We start from the raw sequence: 17,762 nt of genomic DNA on the forward strand, positions 1-17,762 counted from the left end.
TGTGTGTGTGTGTGTGTGTGTGTGTGTGTTCTCTGCTGCTGTCCCTTTCCTTGCCCAGGTGTGCTGCACAGAGTTGGGTATAACGCGTTAGAGTACTTTGATTACTTTTTGCAGTAACAAGTAACCTAACGCGTTAGTTTGCTGTTTGAGTAATCAAATACTTAAGTACATTTTCAAACAAGACATCAGTTACTTCCGTTACTTTTAGAACGCTGGTCCTTCAGCTCCGAAACCTAAAAGCGTCAGCAGATGGCAGGAGCTACATTTGAAGCGCCATATGTAAACTATCAAGCTACTGTATCTTCCACAGGAAGTTCTGACAAATTTTTCAGAATAAAAGTCTATTTAGAAACTGGAGGGATTCTCTCGGCCGAGGTTATAAGGAGCTTTTAATTTGAAACAAGTGTTGAGTTTGAAATGACGGTGCGATATGTTAACTTTACAAAGACAACGGAACAGATAAAAAGTAAATATATAAACACACAGAGGGATTAATAAATAACGGAGCGTCTATAATGTAGTCTGTTTCAAATGAAGCTGGGAGCCTCTGCAGTTGTGGTGAGTAAAAGCCCCGCCGCTATTTGTTAATGTTATTACTTTATGTCCGACCGTGAGGATGTACCATTGTTTGCTAGCTTGATGCTAATGACAGTAACGTTAACTCAGCGGGTTGACAAAGTGCCTCTGCTGTTTCACACCATCATTTCCCCCTTTTACTCTGTGTGGTAACATCCCTAGAGGAAATATTAAAAACGCTGGGGTGTTGTTGTCATACAGTTGTCTACGGCAGCAGATCGTTGTGTGTTTCTACTGGTCAAAGTGACGGCTGTGATGGGAGAACTGGATCTCAGTGAAGGGCAAGTGGTCCATAACTTTAATTTTGGAGACAAAAAAATGTTAAGCTGATAAGAAGCACTGGTTTGAACCAGTTTTGTCTGATTTGACCAAAGACAAGATGAATCTGTAACAGGACACTGTCTCTGAGGCCCCCTAAAGGTACAGCACATTCTCACTCCGACCTCGTCACATATCGACGTTTGGACTTTCCACGTCCACATACAACACGCAAGGTACCCTGGGTGTTTTGGTTGTTGACGTTCTGGGACACCGTGTCAACTTCAGCCTGTTACATGCATTGTCTTCTTTCAAAATACACTTCTGTTTTCACAGGAAATTTAACATTTACTTCAAACGTACTAAGTTGATGCAATACTTTGGTCTTTGTCCTTGTATAACAGCAGCCAGCTGCATATCATGCCGATGTTAAAGGACGCCGTTTTTCATTGGTGTTTTCATGTCAGAGCACCAACATACACCGTCATGTCTTTTACCACAAAAGTGAAATTGGGGCTCCAGTTTGAGGTTGTTTTCAAAGAGAGAAAGGACAGAGAAAGAATGCAAAGTGACTTTGAATTGAAAAAGGTACATGTGAGAGACATGGACCAAGAGAGGAAGGATGGGGGGGCCCACAGAGACTGCTCATACACAGGGCCCAGAATTTGGTGCTATAAGCTCATGATAGACCTCTGAAACTACAACATGCCAAAAAACATGTGTACCTTTGAAAATCCCTCCACACAGAGCCCTCATGTCTGAGGTGACTTCTTTGTTACTAACTTTCTGTAAGACGCAAACAAGAGGATCACTATTTAAAGACACAGTGACATCTAGTGAATTTTTTAAGTATAACACCTAAATAATAGAATAGTAGAGATAGCCCAGTCAGGTTGAGTTGACTTTAACAATTTTTTTATTAAGATATAGTGACACAAAATGTGCTATACCAAGGCAGAACGTTTAAGGGCTAACGTTACCCTGTGATGATCTACACTTCTCATAACTTCTGCCACCAGATTGATGATAAGATGAGAAGCCAGAATATTAGCCTCACTTCAGTGCCAAGCAGTGCAGTGATTCATTTCTAAAATGCACTCATCATCTTTGGAGCACATCTGAGACTCTGATGTGCCAGCACTCAAGGCTGAAAATGAACACTGGTAGAGCTTCTTACTTTGTGAACCTGCTCTGTGACTGTCAGACACTTCATTTCCTGCATTCTGGTGAATTTTCATGCACTAATTTATATTGGAAATGTCTTTATGTAAAGGAAAACACAAAAGTCACAGAGCAGGTGAGGATTTAAGATATCAAAATATAAGAGCATATGACGCAGTAAGACTCTCAGGTTTGCTCCATTGCTATCAAATATTCATACTCCTGCTTATCAGTATCTGCTGAGTCAGAGCACACGTAGGAAGGATTTGCTCTTCAGTCTTCTTCCGTTTCAGTAAGTTAGTTCTTTAAACGTGCATGTGGCACCTCTTCACCTATTCACATCAATGTCACATTAATTAGTTTTGATTAATTTATAAAACCCCTGGACTTTAGTAGCTCGTGTGTTTGTCATGTTCTCAGAGAGAGAATGGGAAACTTTGCCAAAGAAGAAACTGTGTCAAGAATTTGTTAAAGTTACTGATTGGCATATTTTTGGGTCATTGTAGGATCATTAGGCTGGAGGGGAAATTATGCTTTCCAAAAGTAATGGGGACATGTCCACAGTGTAAATGACACCTATGCTTGCAAATCATGTTAACACTAGACTAAGACAGTGAGCATGGAACACCTTATACCTGCTAAACACCAACATGTCAGTATGCTAAAGCTAGCTGTTAGCTCAAAGCACCACTGTGCCGAGGTACATCCTCTCACAGCTGCAACTATGGCTGTTTCTTCTTGTAGTACATTTATATTTGATCACAAGAGCTGAGTGTTGTGTTGAGGTCAGAGATATTTTGGCTGGTAACAATCACCTTGAATAAGTTTTCAAATAAAAAACGTTTTGTGACATCAAATAGTTGCTGATATCACTATAAAAGTATAATAGGAAGTTGAAAGCATAGTACTGTATGAAAATATTAGCTCCAGTCACTGCCCATCAGTAAAGTTAAAGAAGTAGTAGTAGTGCTTGTAGTCTGCATCAATTTATGGTGGAAGTGTATTTATTAATGTTAAGAAAAACAAAATTTAAGTGGCAGGTGACAAATCAAATTATCAAAATAGTTTAAAAAAAAATTGTTTTTTAAAGATGTGGAAGTATGAAAGCAATTTACGCCAGACAAACTTGTTAAGCTAAGGCTAATAGTGGGTCAGTTTAATCTCACCACAGTTACACACAACACTGCACCTGGCTATCCATGAAGACAGTTCACAGGGAGATGTAGATGCTGCTCTACAGAGCGCTCATTTTAAGTGCGTTAACTGTGGTGACTGTGACAAGGGACATTGGCCGGGCTCTTGCAGTCTGGCAGAATTAAAACTCAGATGCAGTTGTCAGGCGTTACAACACGCTTATAATAAAGAATTGATGCCACGGGCCAAACTTAAAAACTAAAATGGTAAATTAGAAAAATGAATAGAAAACAAATGTCTCGCTAAAAAGGGCATTTATCCAGTCAGAGGACCAGAGCACCACCTGGGGTCTATTTATGGATGTGCCTGGTGCCTATAGTATAGGTCATGCTCCAAAAACACTAGATCCTGCACTTCCCATAATGCAACTCAACTGCATCTTTCAAGTTCTAGCCAGGTTAGCCATTGTTAGCCTCTTATCTTTATCTTATATCCAGCTGGACAGTACTGTGAGCACGACTGTTTTAATGAGACACAAATAAGACAGAAGTGCTGATAAACATTATGTTACTACAGCTATAATGACTGTTGACGCGTGAAGCAGCCATCTTGGATTCCAGTTGAAATTTGAGTTGAAATTTCCAGCTCGTCACCTTGTCTGGTAAACACCCATGTCCTTTAAATGCCATGCCCCAGATTGTGATGCAGTAAGAGAAAGCTCTTACACCTTTCCAGCCTTAGCTCAAGTGGAAATAACCCTGATGATGTCATCAAGGTTTTTTCTCAGACTTTAGAAAATACTCTCAGGACGTGTGCAAGAAATGAATGGACTGGTGGATGTGATCTTAGCATTGCATACAGGTCATTTCACTTGATATATCTGGGCCGATTAACAAACTCAGATTGTGTTTGATTCAGAAAGTTTGGGGCTTTTAAATAATTTGATACCTCTGACTCTCACAATGAGTAGGCAGCGGAGTAGAAGTAGTAGGACGAGGGTAATGCTAGCAGCACTAGCATTTGTGGTAATAGCTGTAGTGGGACTTTTTGTCTGTCCTCTGCCCATTCATTAGTCTCCACTCGTCTACACAGGGACAGCTGGACATTTGGAGATATTGCTGTCTGGTCATGGGCCAGTGTGATGTGACTCAGTGAGGGTACATGTGTTGTTTTGCAATCGAATGCCAGTGTCATTTAAGATTTTTCCACGTATGTCTTTTCCTTTCCTCTCTCTCTGCTGTCTTTCACTGGACACATGGTGTTGTAAGGGCACAAAACAGCTGACATGTTCACAGTCTTTGCAGAGCCTGTCAGTGACATGATGTTAGAGTGTGGCCGAGCTTACAGCCCCATCCTGTGGCCACTCTGTGAACTGCACCTTTTCTGCTTGACCTCTATTGCTGCAGTGTGATTCACTGTGCCTCTGCTGCTCAGTCTCTGTGTGCGCATTTGTGATGTTTGGTTTTCCACTGAGCTGAAGCCTGATGCAGCGAAGCTCAGAATAGGTTTATATTGATCCGTGATGGATGGACGGATGGATGGAGAGGGGGGAAACAATGGTATAGCCAGCACAGTTTAAACAGAGGAATGGACTGAAACTAGAAAGCAAAGACTCAAAATTGATTTGTAAATATAAAATATGGATTCATTCATATAATCTTTAATCGTGTCTTTATTCACATTGTCTTACTGTAATCTTTTGTCACACCAGGAAAACACATGAACTCAAACGATAGCTTAAATTGAGCAGTATTCTTCTTTAACATTTGAAAAACAGAAGATATATTTGATTTTTCAGAACAGAAAGTCTCTGTAAGTTTTTCCGGCTCTCGTGGGTGGTAAATGTCCATATTAATTCATAAAGCCAAAGCTTAATCTTCATGAGTCACTTCATTGTGTTCAATTATTTCTTCATTGCAGATACCAGAGGGAGGATTAATTTCCGCAGTCATTAAATTTCACTGTTAAATCACGACTCTATGTGTGTGTGTGTGCATGTTTCCGTATAAACATGTGTAGTGATACAGGCATGAGATTTTGTGTTTATGTGCTCGTCTCCCTGCCTCGTGGCCTCAGCATGGTTACCATGAGAACCGAATGGTGACATCATTGCAGCAGTGTGACATCATTGCTTGACGGTGACTCATACTCTTGGCTCAATGTTGTGTGTGTGTGTGTGTTTAAATGTGTGAAGATGCAATGGGAGGAAACACACAGGCCGAGGCAAGACGACAACAACTCTCGACATCCATGTGTTTTATTCTATGTAACAAAAATAATTACATTGTCTTTGTTCTAGGAGCCTAACAATATTGAAAACAAAAAGAAAAAAAGAAAATCATCAGACAGGACAGATTGACATTTACAGAAACATCATAGAGAAATGTTTAAGAATAGAATTATATTGCACAACCGAGCACAAATGATCCCCTGTCAAAGTAAAAGTAGAATATCCGCGTTCATTTTCACGTCACACAGCTCAGTGCATCCGTCCACAGCTCTCTGAGAACTGATGAGCTGCATCACATGTAGCATCACTTCATGTTAAACTCCACCTGATGCAACCACTATAATATTTCAGTTCCCTCTCGCAACATCATCCCCCTCTTTGGCACATAAAATCTACAGAGTAAATATTGAATTTTGTCAAAGTAGTTTTGATTCAGACGAACATCAGATGGCAATCAAAGCAGCAAAACAAAACTCATTTGTGTCTGCGATCTTAGGGGAGGAAAGTCAAAGTGTCTCTCTCGCTCTAACCCGCTGCTAATTAGGATGGACAGAATCTAATCAGCGGAGGAGTGCAGAGATCAACACATTGTGGAGCCACTTTGTTAGCCAATCTTCTAATCAAAGTGTTTTACTGCATACCGCTCAATGTAAAATAGGATGATTAATCAAGCCTTTGACGGTAATACAGTGAGTCAAAACAAGACACATGAGGCTGCATGGGTGACTGTCTGTACACTGCAAACAATTTGCAAGACCTTCATTCAGGTTATGTCGACCGTAAACTTGTTTTTCTTGAAATAGGCGCCCAACATCTGCCAGTGGAATGCAATAATCTAACGTGAACAAAGTGACAATGTAAGCAAAGCCCAAGCTGCATTAATACTTTTTTATTTTGGGGTCTGCAGAAAAAAACAAAAATAAGTTTTGGCTTTTATCACATTCTACATTTTTTTATGGTGAATAGAATTGTAGATTCACTTCTCACCCTTCAACAAATGTAATCAAATTTGACTCTCCTTTTACCTCTGTTTTGGTCTCCACCAAGTCTTGAGGGCATTCAGGGCTCTTCAGCTGCTAAATTCTCCACTACGTTGAGTACCTAGCTGCCACCATTGTGCATCTGGCAGGTAGTGGGTTTATTACAGCTTTCCCACTGACAGCAGTCTGTTGTGGCTGGAAGAAGAAGCTGAGAAGAACTGCAAGGTTGGGTGATAATTCTATGCAGCTTTCTCACATATAGTCATTTGATGAATTGTTACTATGAAAGATATTATTAGTGCAGCTTTAAATATCAGGATTCACCCAATAACATAGTAAAATCTGCACGAAACAGTTTGCTGTAAGTGACTAAGACCCCATTTACACCTTGGATTAAAATGTGTTTGGGTGATGTGGAAAGTGGAAATGCAACCGTAACACACAGAGGGCAGATTGTGATCCGATCAGAAACTACGTCTACAGGTGCTCAGAGACGCACTGTGACCAAATTGAACACAAGTGTAACTGCAGATGTAACTTATAACTTTGTGGGCTGGGGTGCGTAATCGTGCCAGACTGTTTCAAATCAACGAGCTAGAAGCAGCCATTATTAGTTTAGTCCAGTTTGGTCCTAGCAAAACTTGCCAATTCACACCGCATTTCCACTTACATATGTGACTGGTGTCCTTTGACCAGTAAATAAAAGGATAATGCCTCTAGTGTCCAACACAAGGAAGGGAATTTATTTACAGATGAATAGAAACCTGCTAGAAACTACCTGTAGCCATGGGAGAGAGGCTAATTAAAAAGACGTATGAGCGGCTGAACGAGTCATAATGACAATCAGATTGTGTATAATTTAAACCATATTTTAGCAGAGTAACGTTATTCAGATTCACAGTGTGTTCAATGAGTTCTTTTTAATCAAACAAACTCACTTCATGGTCAAAACAGGCAACTGAATTGAAAGAAATAGCCTGTTAGCTAGTTAGCAGCCTGTTAGCTAAGCTAGCACACTGTCATCTGGTCTCTCCAAAGTCCACCACAAAAGTAAAAATTTTTGAACGTGCTCGAGGCAAATTTCAGACTGAAATAGTACGGAGGGGAGGAGTTTCACAGATTCCCATAGGAATGAATGGACCTCTGGTTGACTCATCTCCCTGTTCACATATGTAAGTGGAAACGAGGCATCCGGCTGTTCTCATGCACTTAGTTAGTACATTTTCCTACCAACAGCAATGCACCCAAATTCGTAAATATCCCACATAATCACAAGCCAGTAATTTGTGTACATCCAAGTATTTGGGAAGGCTGGGATTACATGATCAATGCAGTGATGGAAGTGAAGAATGAAGTGCCCCCGTAAGGAGGCAGGTTGGGGTGGCAGATGGTCACAAAACATAGGACTTTGCCCAGGAGACAGGTGTTGGGAACCGTGTCAACCTTCTGTGAACTTTAAGTCATTCTAAACTGCGTCCTCGCCATGTTTCTTTCTCTAAATCTATGCTCCGTAACTTTGCGTTAAATACATAACTTTATTATATGGCTGTCACGTCATTCGCGGGGTGCTAATTCGTAGGATATCACACAAACTGTTGTATTAGGATACACTGGACAATTCATATCCCAACTGAGCCCTTTATAAAGTGATGGCTAAGCAAATAATGGAGAACAGCTTCAACCATTTGGTTGTTTGAGCTGGACAGAGTGATCAGATCTCAATGTGGACACTGGAGACACATATTAATACCATATGTAAACGGGTTAAATCATATGTGGGTGAAATGGATCTAGATCTGGATACTAACTGTATTTTAATGCTAGATGTAAAGGGGGTCCAAGATGTCAAACACACTGGTGCCTTTTGTTTTTTACTTCCACACTTTTCTTTGCTTAATTGTACTTTCACATAAGAGATCTTTATCACATAAATTCAATTAAATTTCTGAAAAGGCTAAGCCTCTTTCATTTATATTGGGTTATAATTTAAAAAATCCAATCAGATTTACCCTGAAAAAAGGTGACATTATCTAACTTCACCCACAGATGTGTGCACTTGTGACTGTAACACTGAACAAGGACTCATCAAGTTGTTTGCATCATATAATGTTGTCAGCTATAATGTCAGAATAAACAAAGCTGTACAGTTGCTGAGTTGTTGTGAGGCGTGACATTATACCTCCAACCACTGGGTGACACTGTGACACAGGACAGTTTTTTATTTATCACTGGCACCCCTCTCCGCACACCTCAGGCTTCCCCTGCCAACAGCCCCCCTCCCCTTCCTGTCATCTCAGTCATATGGTTAAACCTAATATCTATGAGAGTATTACTTGAACTGCAACAGTAGGCTACAGCAAACGAAACGACACGTCCCATATTGGAGACAGTACAAACCGTATACCAGCGGAGCACAAAAGCAAGTGTAGGTGTGGGCAATAATACTCAGTGCTTCAGTGTGGGGGTTTACACTCAGGTCTTTACAAAGTTCAACTAGACTGAGGCATCTCGTTACACAAATGATACAAATACAAAACACATGCAAACACTCGCAAAAGTGTCCCGACATACAGCGCACACTGAGCTTTCACAAGCACTCACGGTTATTACTCATACTCACTTTATCACACACTCTCTCTCATACACACAGACACACACACACTCACACACAGTAGCTGTGTCATATGAAATTAGGTCTAAGCTAGTGGTACATTTACATTTACATATTATACTTGTTTATATTCATAAATACGATTACAGTCGTATCTTAATGTACATGTAGTTTATCATTACATTATCGCACAAAGGAGGCTCACTCTTTAGCTTGAGGGAGGGAGCATGTTCATTGGCTGGGTGAGAAGGAGGAGATTAATCTGATTTGCTAACAAAAGGGAAGTCAATTTTTTTTTGCTGCAATGCAGAGATGTCAGAAAGTCAAGATATTTTTAACTGATCCACAAGAAAAAAATGACCCAAGAGTCAGAGTTGTTAATACGGGACTTGTGATATACATGAAAAAGTGTTTTTTAAAGTTGAGTAGTTCTTTACTGAGTTAACTCACCTTAAAGTATGAAATAATCTATTGACTTCTCTAAATGCTGACAGAGGTGCTAAATGCTTATGCACAAGAAAGGTGCTTCACTGCCTCATTCCAGTTTCCAACACAGTCACCATAAGAAATGTTGGCATTGTAAAAGTTATCTGCAAACCACACATACGTTACATTTGTACGTTTGGGGGTTGAGGGGATGGTGGATGGCATGACACCTCAGCGAGATGCCTGCCAAGGTGCAGACCACTGTTCCAGCCCAACAACAAAACTGGCTGTTGTACTATGAGACACTGCTGCATTTCAAACAGAAATTGTGCGACCAAAACCAGCTATTTCTTAGCCAGACACCACTGCATTTAAAAAAGAAATTGTGACTCCAAACCAGCTGTTTTTATTAAGACACCACCGCCTTTCAGGTGGCGACTTTGCCACCAAAATCAGTTTTCTTTTTAGCGAGATACCACTGCATTTCAAGCAGTGATCATGCCACAAAAAAATTGCTTTTTAACCTGACATTAGCAGCATTTCCAGCAGCGACTGTGCCACTAAAACAGCCTTTTATTTTTAGCAAAACATGGTTGCATTTCAAGCCGCATTTGTCCCATAACACAGGCTGTTTTTAATGAGTCTTTGCCGCATTTCCAGCTGCGTTAGTGCCACCAAAATTGGTTGTTTTGTAGTGAGACATCGCTGCATTTCCAGCGTGACTGTGGCAACAAAACCAGCTGTTTTCAGTGAGACACCGCTGCATTTCACGCTGTGATTGTGTCACAAAAAAAAAACAGCTTTTTAGCCAGATATCAGCAGCATTTCCAGCAGCGACTATGCCACTGAAGCAGCCTTTTATTTTTAGCATGGTTGCATTTCAAGCCATGTTGGTCCCACCACAATCAGGTGTTTTATCAGTAAGTCGCTGCATTTCAAGGCATTTGTCCCACAACACAGGCTGTTTTTAATGAGTCATTGCCGCATTTCCAGCCGAAAGTGGGTGCATTTCCAGCGTGACTGTGGCAACAAAACCGGGTATTTCAAGTCAAAACATGATCTTTTCCCAAACATAACCAAGTGTTTTTTTTATGCCTAAACACAACCATGTAACCACTGCATAACATCATACAAATGTTACATATCCATGATTTGGAGAAATGTACAATACCAGTATTCATTCTGGTGAATGGGTTGTAGTGTCCCTGCTTGCATGTTGCCCTCTTTCAGTCTTTGTGCTAAGCTAACAGTCTCCTGGCTGGAGCTCCATATTCAACAGACGGATACCAGAGTGGTCTCTCATCCAACTCTAAAGATGACATAAAATTAGCATCTAAACAAAGGGCAATATTTTAATAATCCGTTTAGAGAAATCCTGTGGCTGACCCCATGTTTGCCCCGATGTTTTAAAATAATCCAATGGAATACATGATTACAAACTGCAAGCTGGTAATTACTGACAGCATTACATTTTCCAGTTATCTGCCATCATTAACATTCACAAACAGGTAAGCACGTGTACACACACACACAATCACGTGCACACACACACAGCATCCAGGCCTCCTCGTCAACCTTTTGCTCTTTTTCAAATTGATTTTAGATCTGAGCTGAGTTCAGCAAAGTTCCTCTCCCTCCACCTATAATCAAAGCACTTCCTCTCTGACATTTAGGGAGGAAGAAGACAAAAAGGGGGGAGAGCAGGACAGTGGGAGAGGAAGAGGAGAGATGGCTATTTCAGCTTTTCATGTGAAACAACAATGAATCACAGAGGCAGGTTTGGCCTTTCTGAGAAATACCGTTTGTGTCATACGGTCTGCAATTACTGTCCTGATTATGCCCACTCCACACTGTTCTAGTGGCTCCTTCTGGAGCTCAAATTGCTGGTCTTAGAGGAGCGAGATCATGTTTAAAATTATTCTGCATGTTTTCCCTATTTCTGGTTCTGTGTAAAGTGTTAGACTGTTGACATGATTTCCAGAGTTAGCTGGTAAACACAAAGCTGATTATTCTTTTTTAGGTGCAGACACAGTTTAAATTTATCCAATGCACAAATAGCAACTGTAATAACGTAGCAATGTAAGATCTTAAAGTCTCCACTATAATTAAACCTGTTAATGAAATAATTACTTAAAATAGCATAAGTGTTTTTTTTTATTAATTACCTATGATCTATTACAGCTAATGAACTTAATCTAATAATTACTACTGATCAAACAACTCCTAAGAATAAGTTACTGCATTGTTATCAAATCATATTGGTGATATTTAATTACACAGGTTACTTCTCTAAAACATTGAAGGCATTGAAAACCTACCAAGTTACAAAAGTTTGTTATTTCTACTGAGAGATTTCTGTCTGTGCTGTTTTCATAATGCTCTCCTCAGTGTTTTGGAGTGGGCAGCTCACTGTTTGAAAAAGGTGAAGTCTCTTCTGTACGCCAATAACAGATTAGCAACATTTGAATCAGAATATGGTGACAGTTGTGGGTGTTGTTTTCTTATCTTGCCAGGTCACTGTCTGTCAAATTTGATCAAATCACACCCACACACTCCTGATGAAGCAGGATGTTTCAGAGTTTGGATGCTAAAGTCTTCAGAAAACGTAAGGATGTTATTTTCTAAACTTCAACACTGGCTTATTTTGTCATGAAAATCAACTGAGCTTATATAAAGAAGTTCTTAAATGTCCCCTCAAGACACGTTTTAAAACATATAAACTCAAATGTTAGGGTAATATAACAATGGCTTGGTTTTACATGGGACGTAGGTTAGTAAGTACATAAGTCATAGGTGGCGTAATTTAAGGTCCCGTTTATACGATTTCAACTGAAAATGGTAAACTTTAGTTGCATTTTGGCCGATCGTTTACACGGCAGCAGCGTTTTGGGCAACGCAACGTTTTGAAAACGGGTTCCAGAGTGAAATTCTTTTGGAAATGGCACCGTCTCCGTTGTCATGTAAACTTGCAATATGCAGTTCCTCTGAAAACGGAGATTTTTTGCACGTGCGCATTACGCTTCCAGTCACCAAAGTCGACCATCACAACAACAATGGCGGACTCTGGAGCTCTGCTTGTGCTGCTCACCCTATTGAATTTATCAACACTTCCCATCATAGTGTAGATTTACTGTAGCAACTCCATCTCGTCGTCCGTCCAGACAAACGTTCCTGCGGTTGCCATTTTGTTTGTTTATACATCACCGCTCTGTAGATGAAAGTGTAAGTGCCACACCACCAACTACTGGCCTGGCATGTGTACTGCAGCATTTTTGCAGACCCATGTGCACGGCGATTGTTATCAAAATGTTGTCGTCTAAACGCGGAACTTTTTTCAAAACGAAAATGCAAAACGATTCTGTTTCCCGTGGATCGTTTTCGTGTAAACATGGCCTAAGTTAGAACATTGTGGAATTGTGGTCTCTGAGTGTAAAGTGTTGCCACGTGTCTGGTGGCCTGGTGTGTCTCTTAAAAATGCTAAAGGTTGCCTTTGGCGTCAATATCACACACCGATGTCGATGGGTGTGACAAAGAGCGGGCATTTGACACCCTAGAAATAAGAACAGGCTTTCCATTCACAATGGCTAGCGTTAGTGTTGGGGAAACATCAGACAGATTCAACCATACATGTTCAAGCCTCAGTCAGACCCAGATGAAGAGTCTGCTGTGCAAGAAAATCTACGATGAGCAGATGCACTAGATTGGGAAGTATAGTTAGCAACTTTTACCTGTTTGTTGTTTGTTAGCTTGTAGGCTAACTGGCAGTGTTCACATTGATCCGGTTAGCATCCAGAAACTGCACCCTCTATAATGTTTGCTGTCAAAACAAACTTGCCGGTGTTGTGTCAAAGTCTGTTCCCCATCGATATATGTTTCTCGTATTAGGCAGCGACTGGCTTTTGTATTAGTGAGGTACCTAATCTAGTTAGCATATGTGTGAATCTTAGATTTTTGGGAAGTGCACAGACAGTAGAGGAATGTGGATCTAACTAACTTTGCACAGATCAGGCTGTTCTCATAAACTGTTTGAAAGTTCTCCTATGATAAGTAATGCACCCACATTAGTACAGTCCGACGTTATCATGAGCCAGTTATTCGTGCATAACTGCTGTATTTTGGAAGGCTGTGATCACGTGACCAACGCACTGACAGGAGTTAAGGAGGAAGATGTTGCTTGTAAGACAATAGGTTGGGGTGGTGGATGGGTCACAAAACACAGGACTTTCCCCAGGAGATGGGTGTTCAGAACTCTGAGTCATTTTAAGGTACGTCCTTAGTATGTTTATTCCATAACTTTATGTTAAGAATGTAAAGTCATTCATGGGGCGCTGATTTATAGGATGTCAGACGAACCGTTCTATGAGGATACGCTGCACAGATAAAGGTCAACATAGGCAAGATCAGGCATTTTAGGGGACATTAACGTCTGAAAAACACGTTTGAGAGCGGGGGGACTTTTAGATTTGAAACCAAGTTTCAACCACAGTGTGTTAAATTTAACACAAATTTTCAACTTTTGTGCCCTCAGGTGTTACAAAAGAAACACAGGGAGAGCACTGCATTGCACTGAAAACAACACAGATCAGAAGATACTGTAATTACATAAAGAAAATTACTCACAGTGACTTTAATCATAACAAGCTGACGTCAAGCTGATATTTTATAAGTAAAGTGAAGTTGAATGTCAAATGTTAATTTCCTGTTGCCTCAGCACACTGGAACTATAGCTGACATTCAAATAAAGAGAACACGTTCACTGCTGGACAAAGCCCAGATTAGATTATGTGGAGGACAAGGCTTAATTCTAACCTAATTACATGTCCTTTTAATAAAACACATGTAATCATTTTGATAAAATATTGATTTTGTCGGTGCGTGTGGAAAAGCTTTAGGCGCAGCCAGAAGTCACTGAGCAGCACATCAGTATGCCTCGCCATGCTGCTGGAGGCAGCCGTCTGAGACATTCATCACCTGTCTGCCTCACACTCAGAGGGCAAAGCGTGCGGACACCATGCTGTAATCTATCGGGAAATACTTTTCTTCAAGTGCCATCCAACTGGCTGTGGATTTGGCTGCTGAAGAACAAATGAATGCAACAGCACACACACACAAACACAAGCGGAGGGGGCAGTTTGATCTGGGCTCGTGAAGTGTACTTTGCTCCTAAAATATCCACACACACACATTCTCACTTGTTTACACACATATGAACACCATAACACAAACTCATGCACAGCTCACGGTATTGTTCATTTACATAATTCTCCCTCTATCAGCAGAACGTTTGCTTTTGTCTTGTGGCTCTTGATGGGCCGAACAACAGGCCCTTTGTTGTTCTAATGCCATTCCTTTCTTTCAAACTATTCCATGGTGCACAGCACCCAACACTGGCTGTGCAGTGTGACACTGGCATTATGAGTGCTGGAATTCACACTTGTCTGACATTTCAGGAAATATGTTTGTTTGCTTTCCTGACAAGAATTAGATGAGTAGTTCACTCTCATGTCTGTGTGGTAAGTATAAAGCTGGAACCAGGAGATGATTAGCTTAGCATAGCATCAAGACTGGAAAAGAGGAAACCGCCAGCCTAGCTCTGTCCAGAAGTTAAGCAAAAATCTGAAGCGTAAAAGCAACAAGTTGCAGCTATACCAGGGGCTAAACAACTCGTTCTCATTCCCAGAATGTCAAATTAAGATGGTTTGCCCCTCAGCGTCTCATACGGACGCACAGCGAAAACACATTGTTAACACGTGGTTAATGTGAAACAGTCGTATTTAGGCTCAGGCAAAAACTATTTTTTGATAGATTTAGAAGAAAGATCATGTCTTGGCTTGAATAAGTATGTTTGTTACATAAAGCAACACCTTAAAAAATACTTAACATCGACTTTCCTCCCTCTTGCCTGACACTGACTTTCTCGTTCTTTATACTACATCAGTTTCTCTCTGTCTCAGGTATCATCACAGATGGGTTTACATTGGAGTTAGTTAAAAGCCCAGTGAGTCTCATAAAGACGCTAAAGGGTGCTTAAATGGTCAACGTTATCACACACAGAGGGGTGTGACAAAGTGTCCGTATTTGACCGCCTGGGGAAGAGAACGAACTGGTTGTAAGTCAGACTGTTTCTTGGCCGTAAGCACTGACTTTCCAAAGTCCAGATGTCATCGTGGCTTTGCCGGAAACCAGCAAGGACTCCACAAAACCTCCAGGAACAATATATAACACGTTAGTGGCGTTTCAAGATGTTTATGGGCAGACTTCTTTACTCCTGAACAGAACTGGGATAACTGGCTTCCCTGTTTTCTTAATGCTAAGCCAAGCTAATCGTCTCGTGACTGTAGCTTTGCATTTTACAAATATGATAGCGGTATTAATCGTCTTATCTAACCCAGACAGAAAACAAATGAGCATATTTTTTCATGGCCATTTAAATCCATGTTCATTTACATAATTCGAAAACAAACTGCTTTGTTATTATATCTTTGGCGTTTAAGACTTTGATAAGGTTGGGCAAGCTATTCACTATCATACAAAGGAAAAAGTTGGTAGAAATAGGACAAAGGTGCAAGCTAACCTCTGCACTTAAATCACCCCGCAGTATATCAGGCTGCAGGGTGCTGGGGGAATTTCCTCTTTTCAAAAATCATCAGAGTGGATTTGTAAGGACACCCAGCTAGACTGAGGCACAAGTGCTGCAGGAGTGCACTGCACAGCAGGACAGCCTGGAAGAAGAGAATGGCATCAATCAGGGGTCCACTGTGTTCCAAACATGGCTCCCTGCCCGTCATCACTGCCTCAAAAAAAGGAATAAAGCTACCCTACCTCCTCCTCCTCCTCCTCCTCCTCCTCCCCCCCAAACTGCATCCCTCCCTGTCTCCCCCAGCCTCTCTCTTCTCTCATCCTCCTTCCCTCTCTTGTTTCAGTTCAGCTCTTCTCCCATCCCTCCCCTCCCTCCCTCTGTTTCTCCACTCATCCCTCTCTCTACTTCTGCATGTCACACTGCAGCAGTAGCACGATGGAGGGGTCAGACTTGGCGGCCTCTTTAAACTCTTCCAGGGTGATCTCGTCATTGTGGTCCTTGTCCATCTTGGAGAAGATCTTGTCCACGCGCTGCTGCGGGGTCAGCCCGTCCTCATTCATACGCATCATGATTACAGTGCCGACCATCTTGTAGATGGCCTGAAAGGAGGAGAGGAAGACAATCAGACATTTTGTCAAGAAATGATTTCTTGTACAGGAACCAGTAAACCCTCCCCCTCACAAACACATACCTCAATGATCTCCAACATCTCCATGCGTGTGATCTTTCCATCCCCGTCCAGATCATACATGTTGAAGGCCCAGTTGAGTTTCTGCTCGAAGCTGCCCCTGGAGGTGATGGACAGGGCGCAGATGAACTCCCTGAAGTCGATGGTCCCGTCACCATTCTTATCAAACGTCCGAAATGCGTGCTGAGCAAACTTTGAGGCATCACCGTAAGGGAAGAACTAGGGAGGGAAAAGTAAGACAAACAAGGTGACAGTTACATTGTGCAATGCTTCAGGACAAACCCTGCTGAGGTGCATTATGGGCAATGTAGGATCCAGTGTTTCTGGAGCTTGACCTCTGCAAGGGACTAAAGGTCAGGATAGCTCAACCTCTGTTTCATCGATCTTAATCCGTCTCCTGTGACTTTACTAAAGGGCAATACTACAGGATTGACCCAAGTCCCAAGTTAAGTCCCAGATCAAGAGTGACAAGTCCCAAGTCCTAAACTTTCATTTTCAAGTCCTAAACCAGTCACAATGTGCTCTTCACCAAATGTAATGCCATTTTAACAACAGAGTAGTTATATATTAAATTCACAAAAACCATGAATGCTTTCTAAAATTTGTATTTATTTGTTAGAACAAACTCACATGTTTTGTATACTCTACATGTTTTTTGTATGTGAATGAAATCATACTTACATACCTGCCAACACTCCCGATTTATGCCGGAGTCTCCCTATTTTTAACCCTTTCTCCTCCCCTGCTACCGATCGGTAATTTCTCCTGCTTTCTCCCGATTTCATAGTGGTATGAGTCAACTGGTGTTTTATATGTCGTTTTATATGACAACCCAACCCTAACGGCCCCGCCCGAAGTGCTGTGCGTGACTTCGCACGTTAAAGCTCACGTCCATGCCCCAGCTTGAGGCGGAACATTACTAAACTGAAAATGAATGAAACAGCTCCCACTAATGAAGAAGTATGCGTCGAAATTTCCTTCCCTTTTCTAGTCACTAGCCATGTCAGCAAGTACTACGCGTTTTGCAAGCTATGTCAGGCAGACCTTAGTGTGGAACACGGCGGGAAAAACGACGTTAGCAAACACGCTAACTGCAGCAAACACACACAGACAGTGGA

General features: G+C 41.3%; 1 protein-coding gene across 2 annotated transcripts in view; it reads right to left on the minus strand.

Moving 5' to 3' along the window:
• Positions 1–4,786: 4,786 nt before the first annotated feature.
• Positions 4,787–17,762, minus strand: part of LOC117263190 (hippocalcin-like protein 4) — a 45,022-nt gene continuing 32,046 nt past the window's right edge. For both annotated transcript variants that reach the window (XM_033636380.2, XM_033636379.2), the window contains exons 3-4: positions 16,648–16,863; positions 4,787–16,555 (exon numbers count right to left, since the gene is read on the minus strand). In XM_033636380.2, the coding sequence (XP_033492271.1) occupies positions 16,358–16,555; positions 16,648–16,863 (414 nt within the window). In that variant the 3' untranslated portion in view covers positions 4,787–16,357. The remainder of the gene's footprint in view (positions 16,556–16,647; positions 16,864–17,762) is intronic.

Source organism: Epinephelus lanceolatus, chromosome 16, assembly GCF_041903045.1.
Source record: "Epinephelus lanceolatus isolate andai-2023 chromosome 16, ASM4190304v1, whole genome shotgun sequence".
Classification (NCBI taxonomy): Eukaryota; Metazoa; Chordata; class Actinopteri; order Perciformes; family Serranidae; genus Epinephelus; species Epinephelus lanceolatus.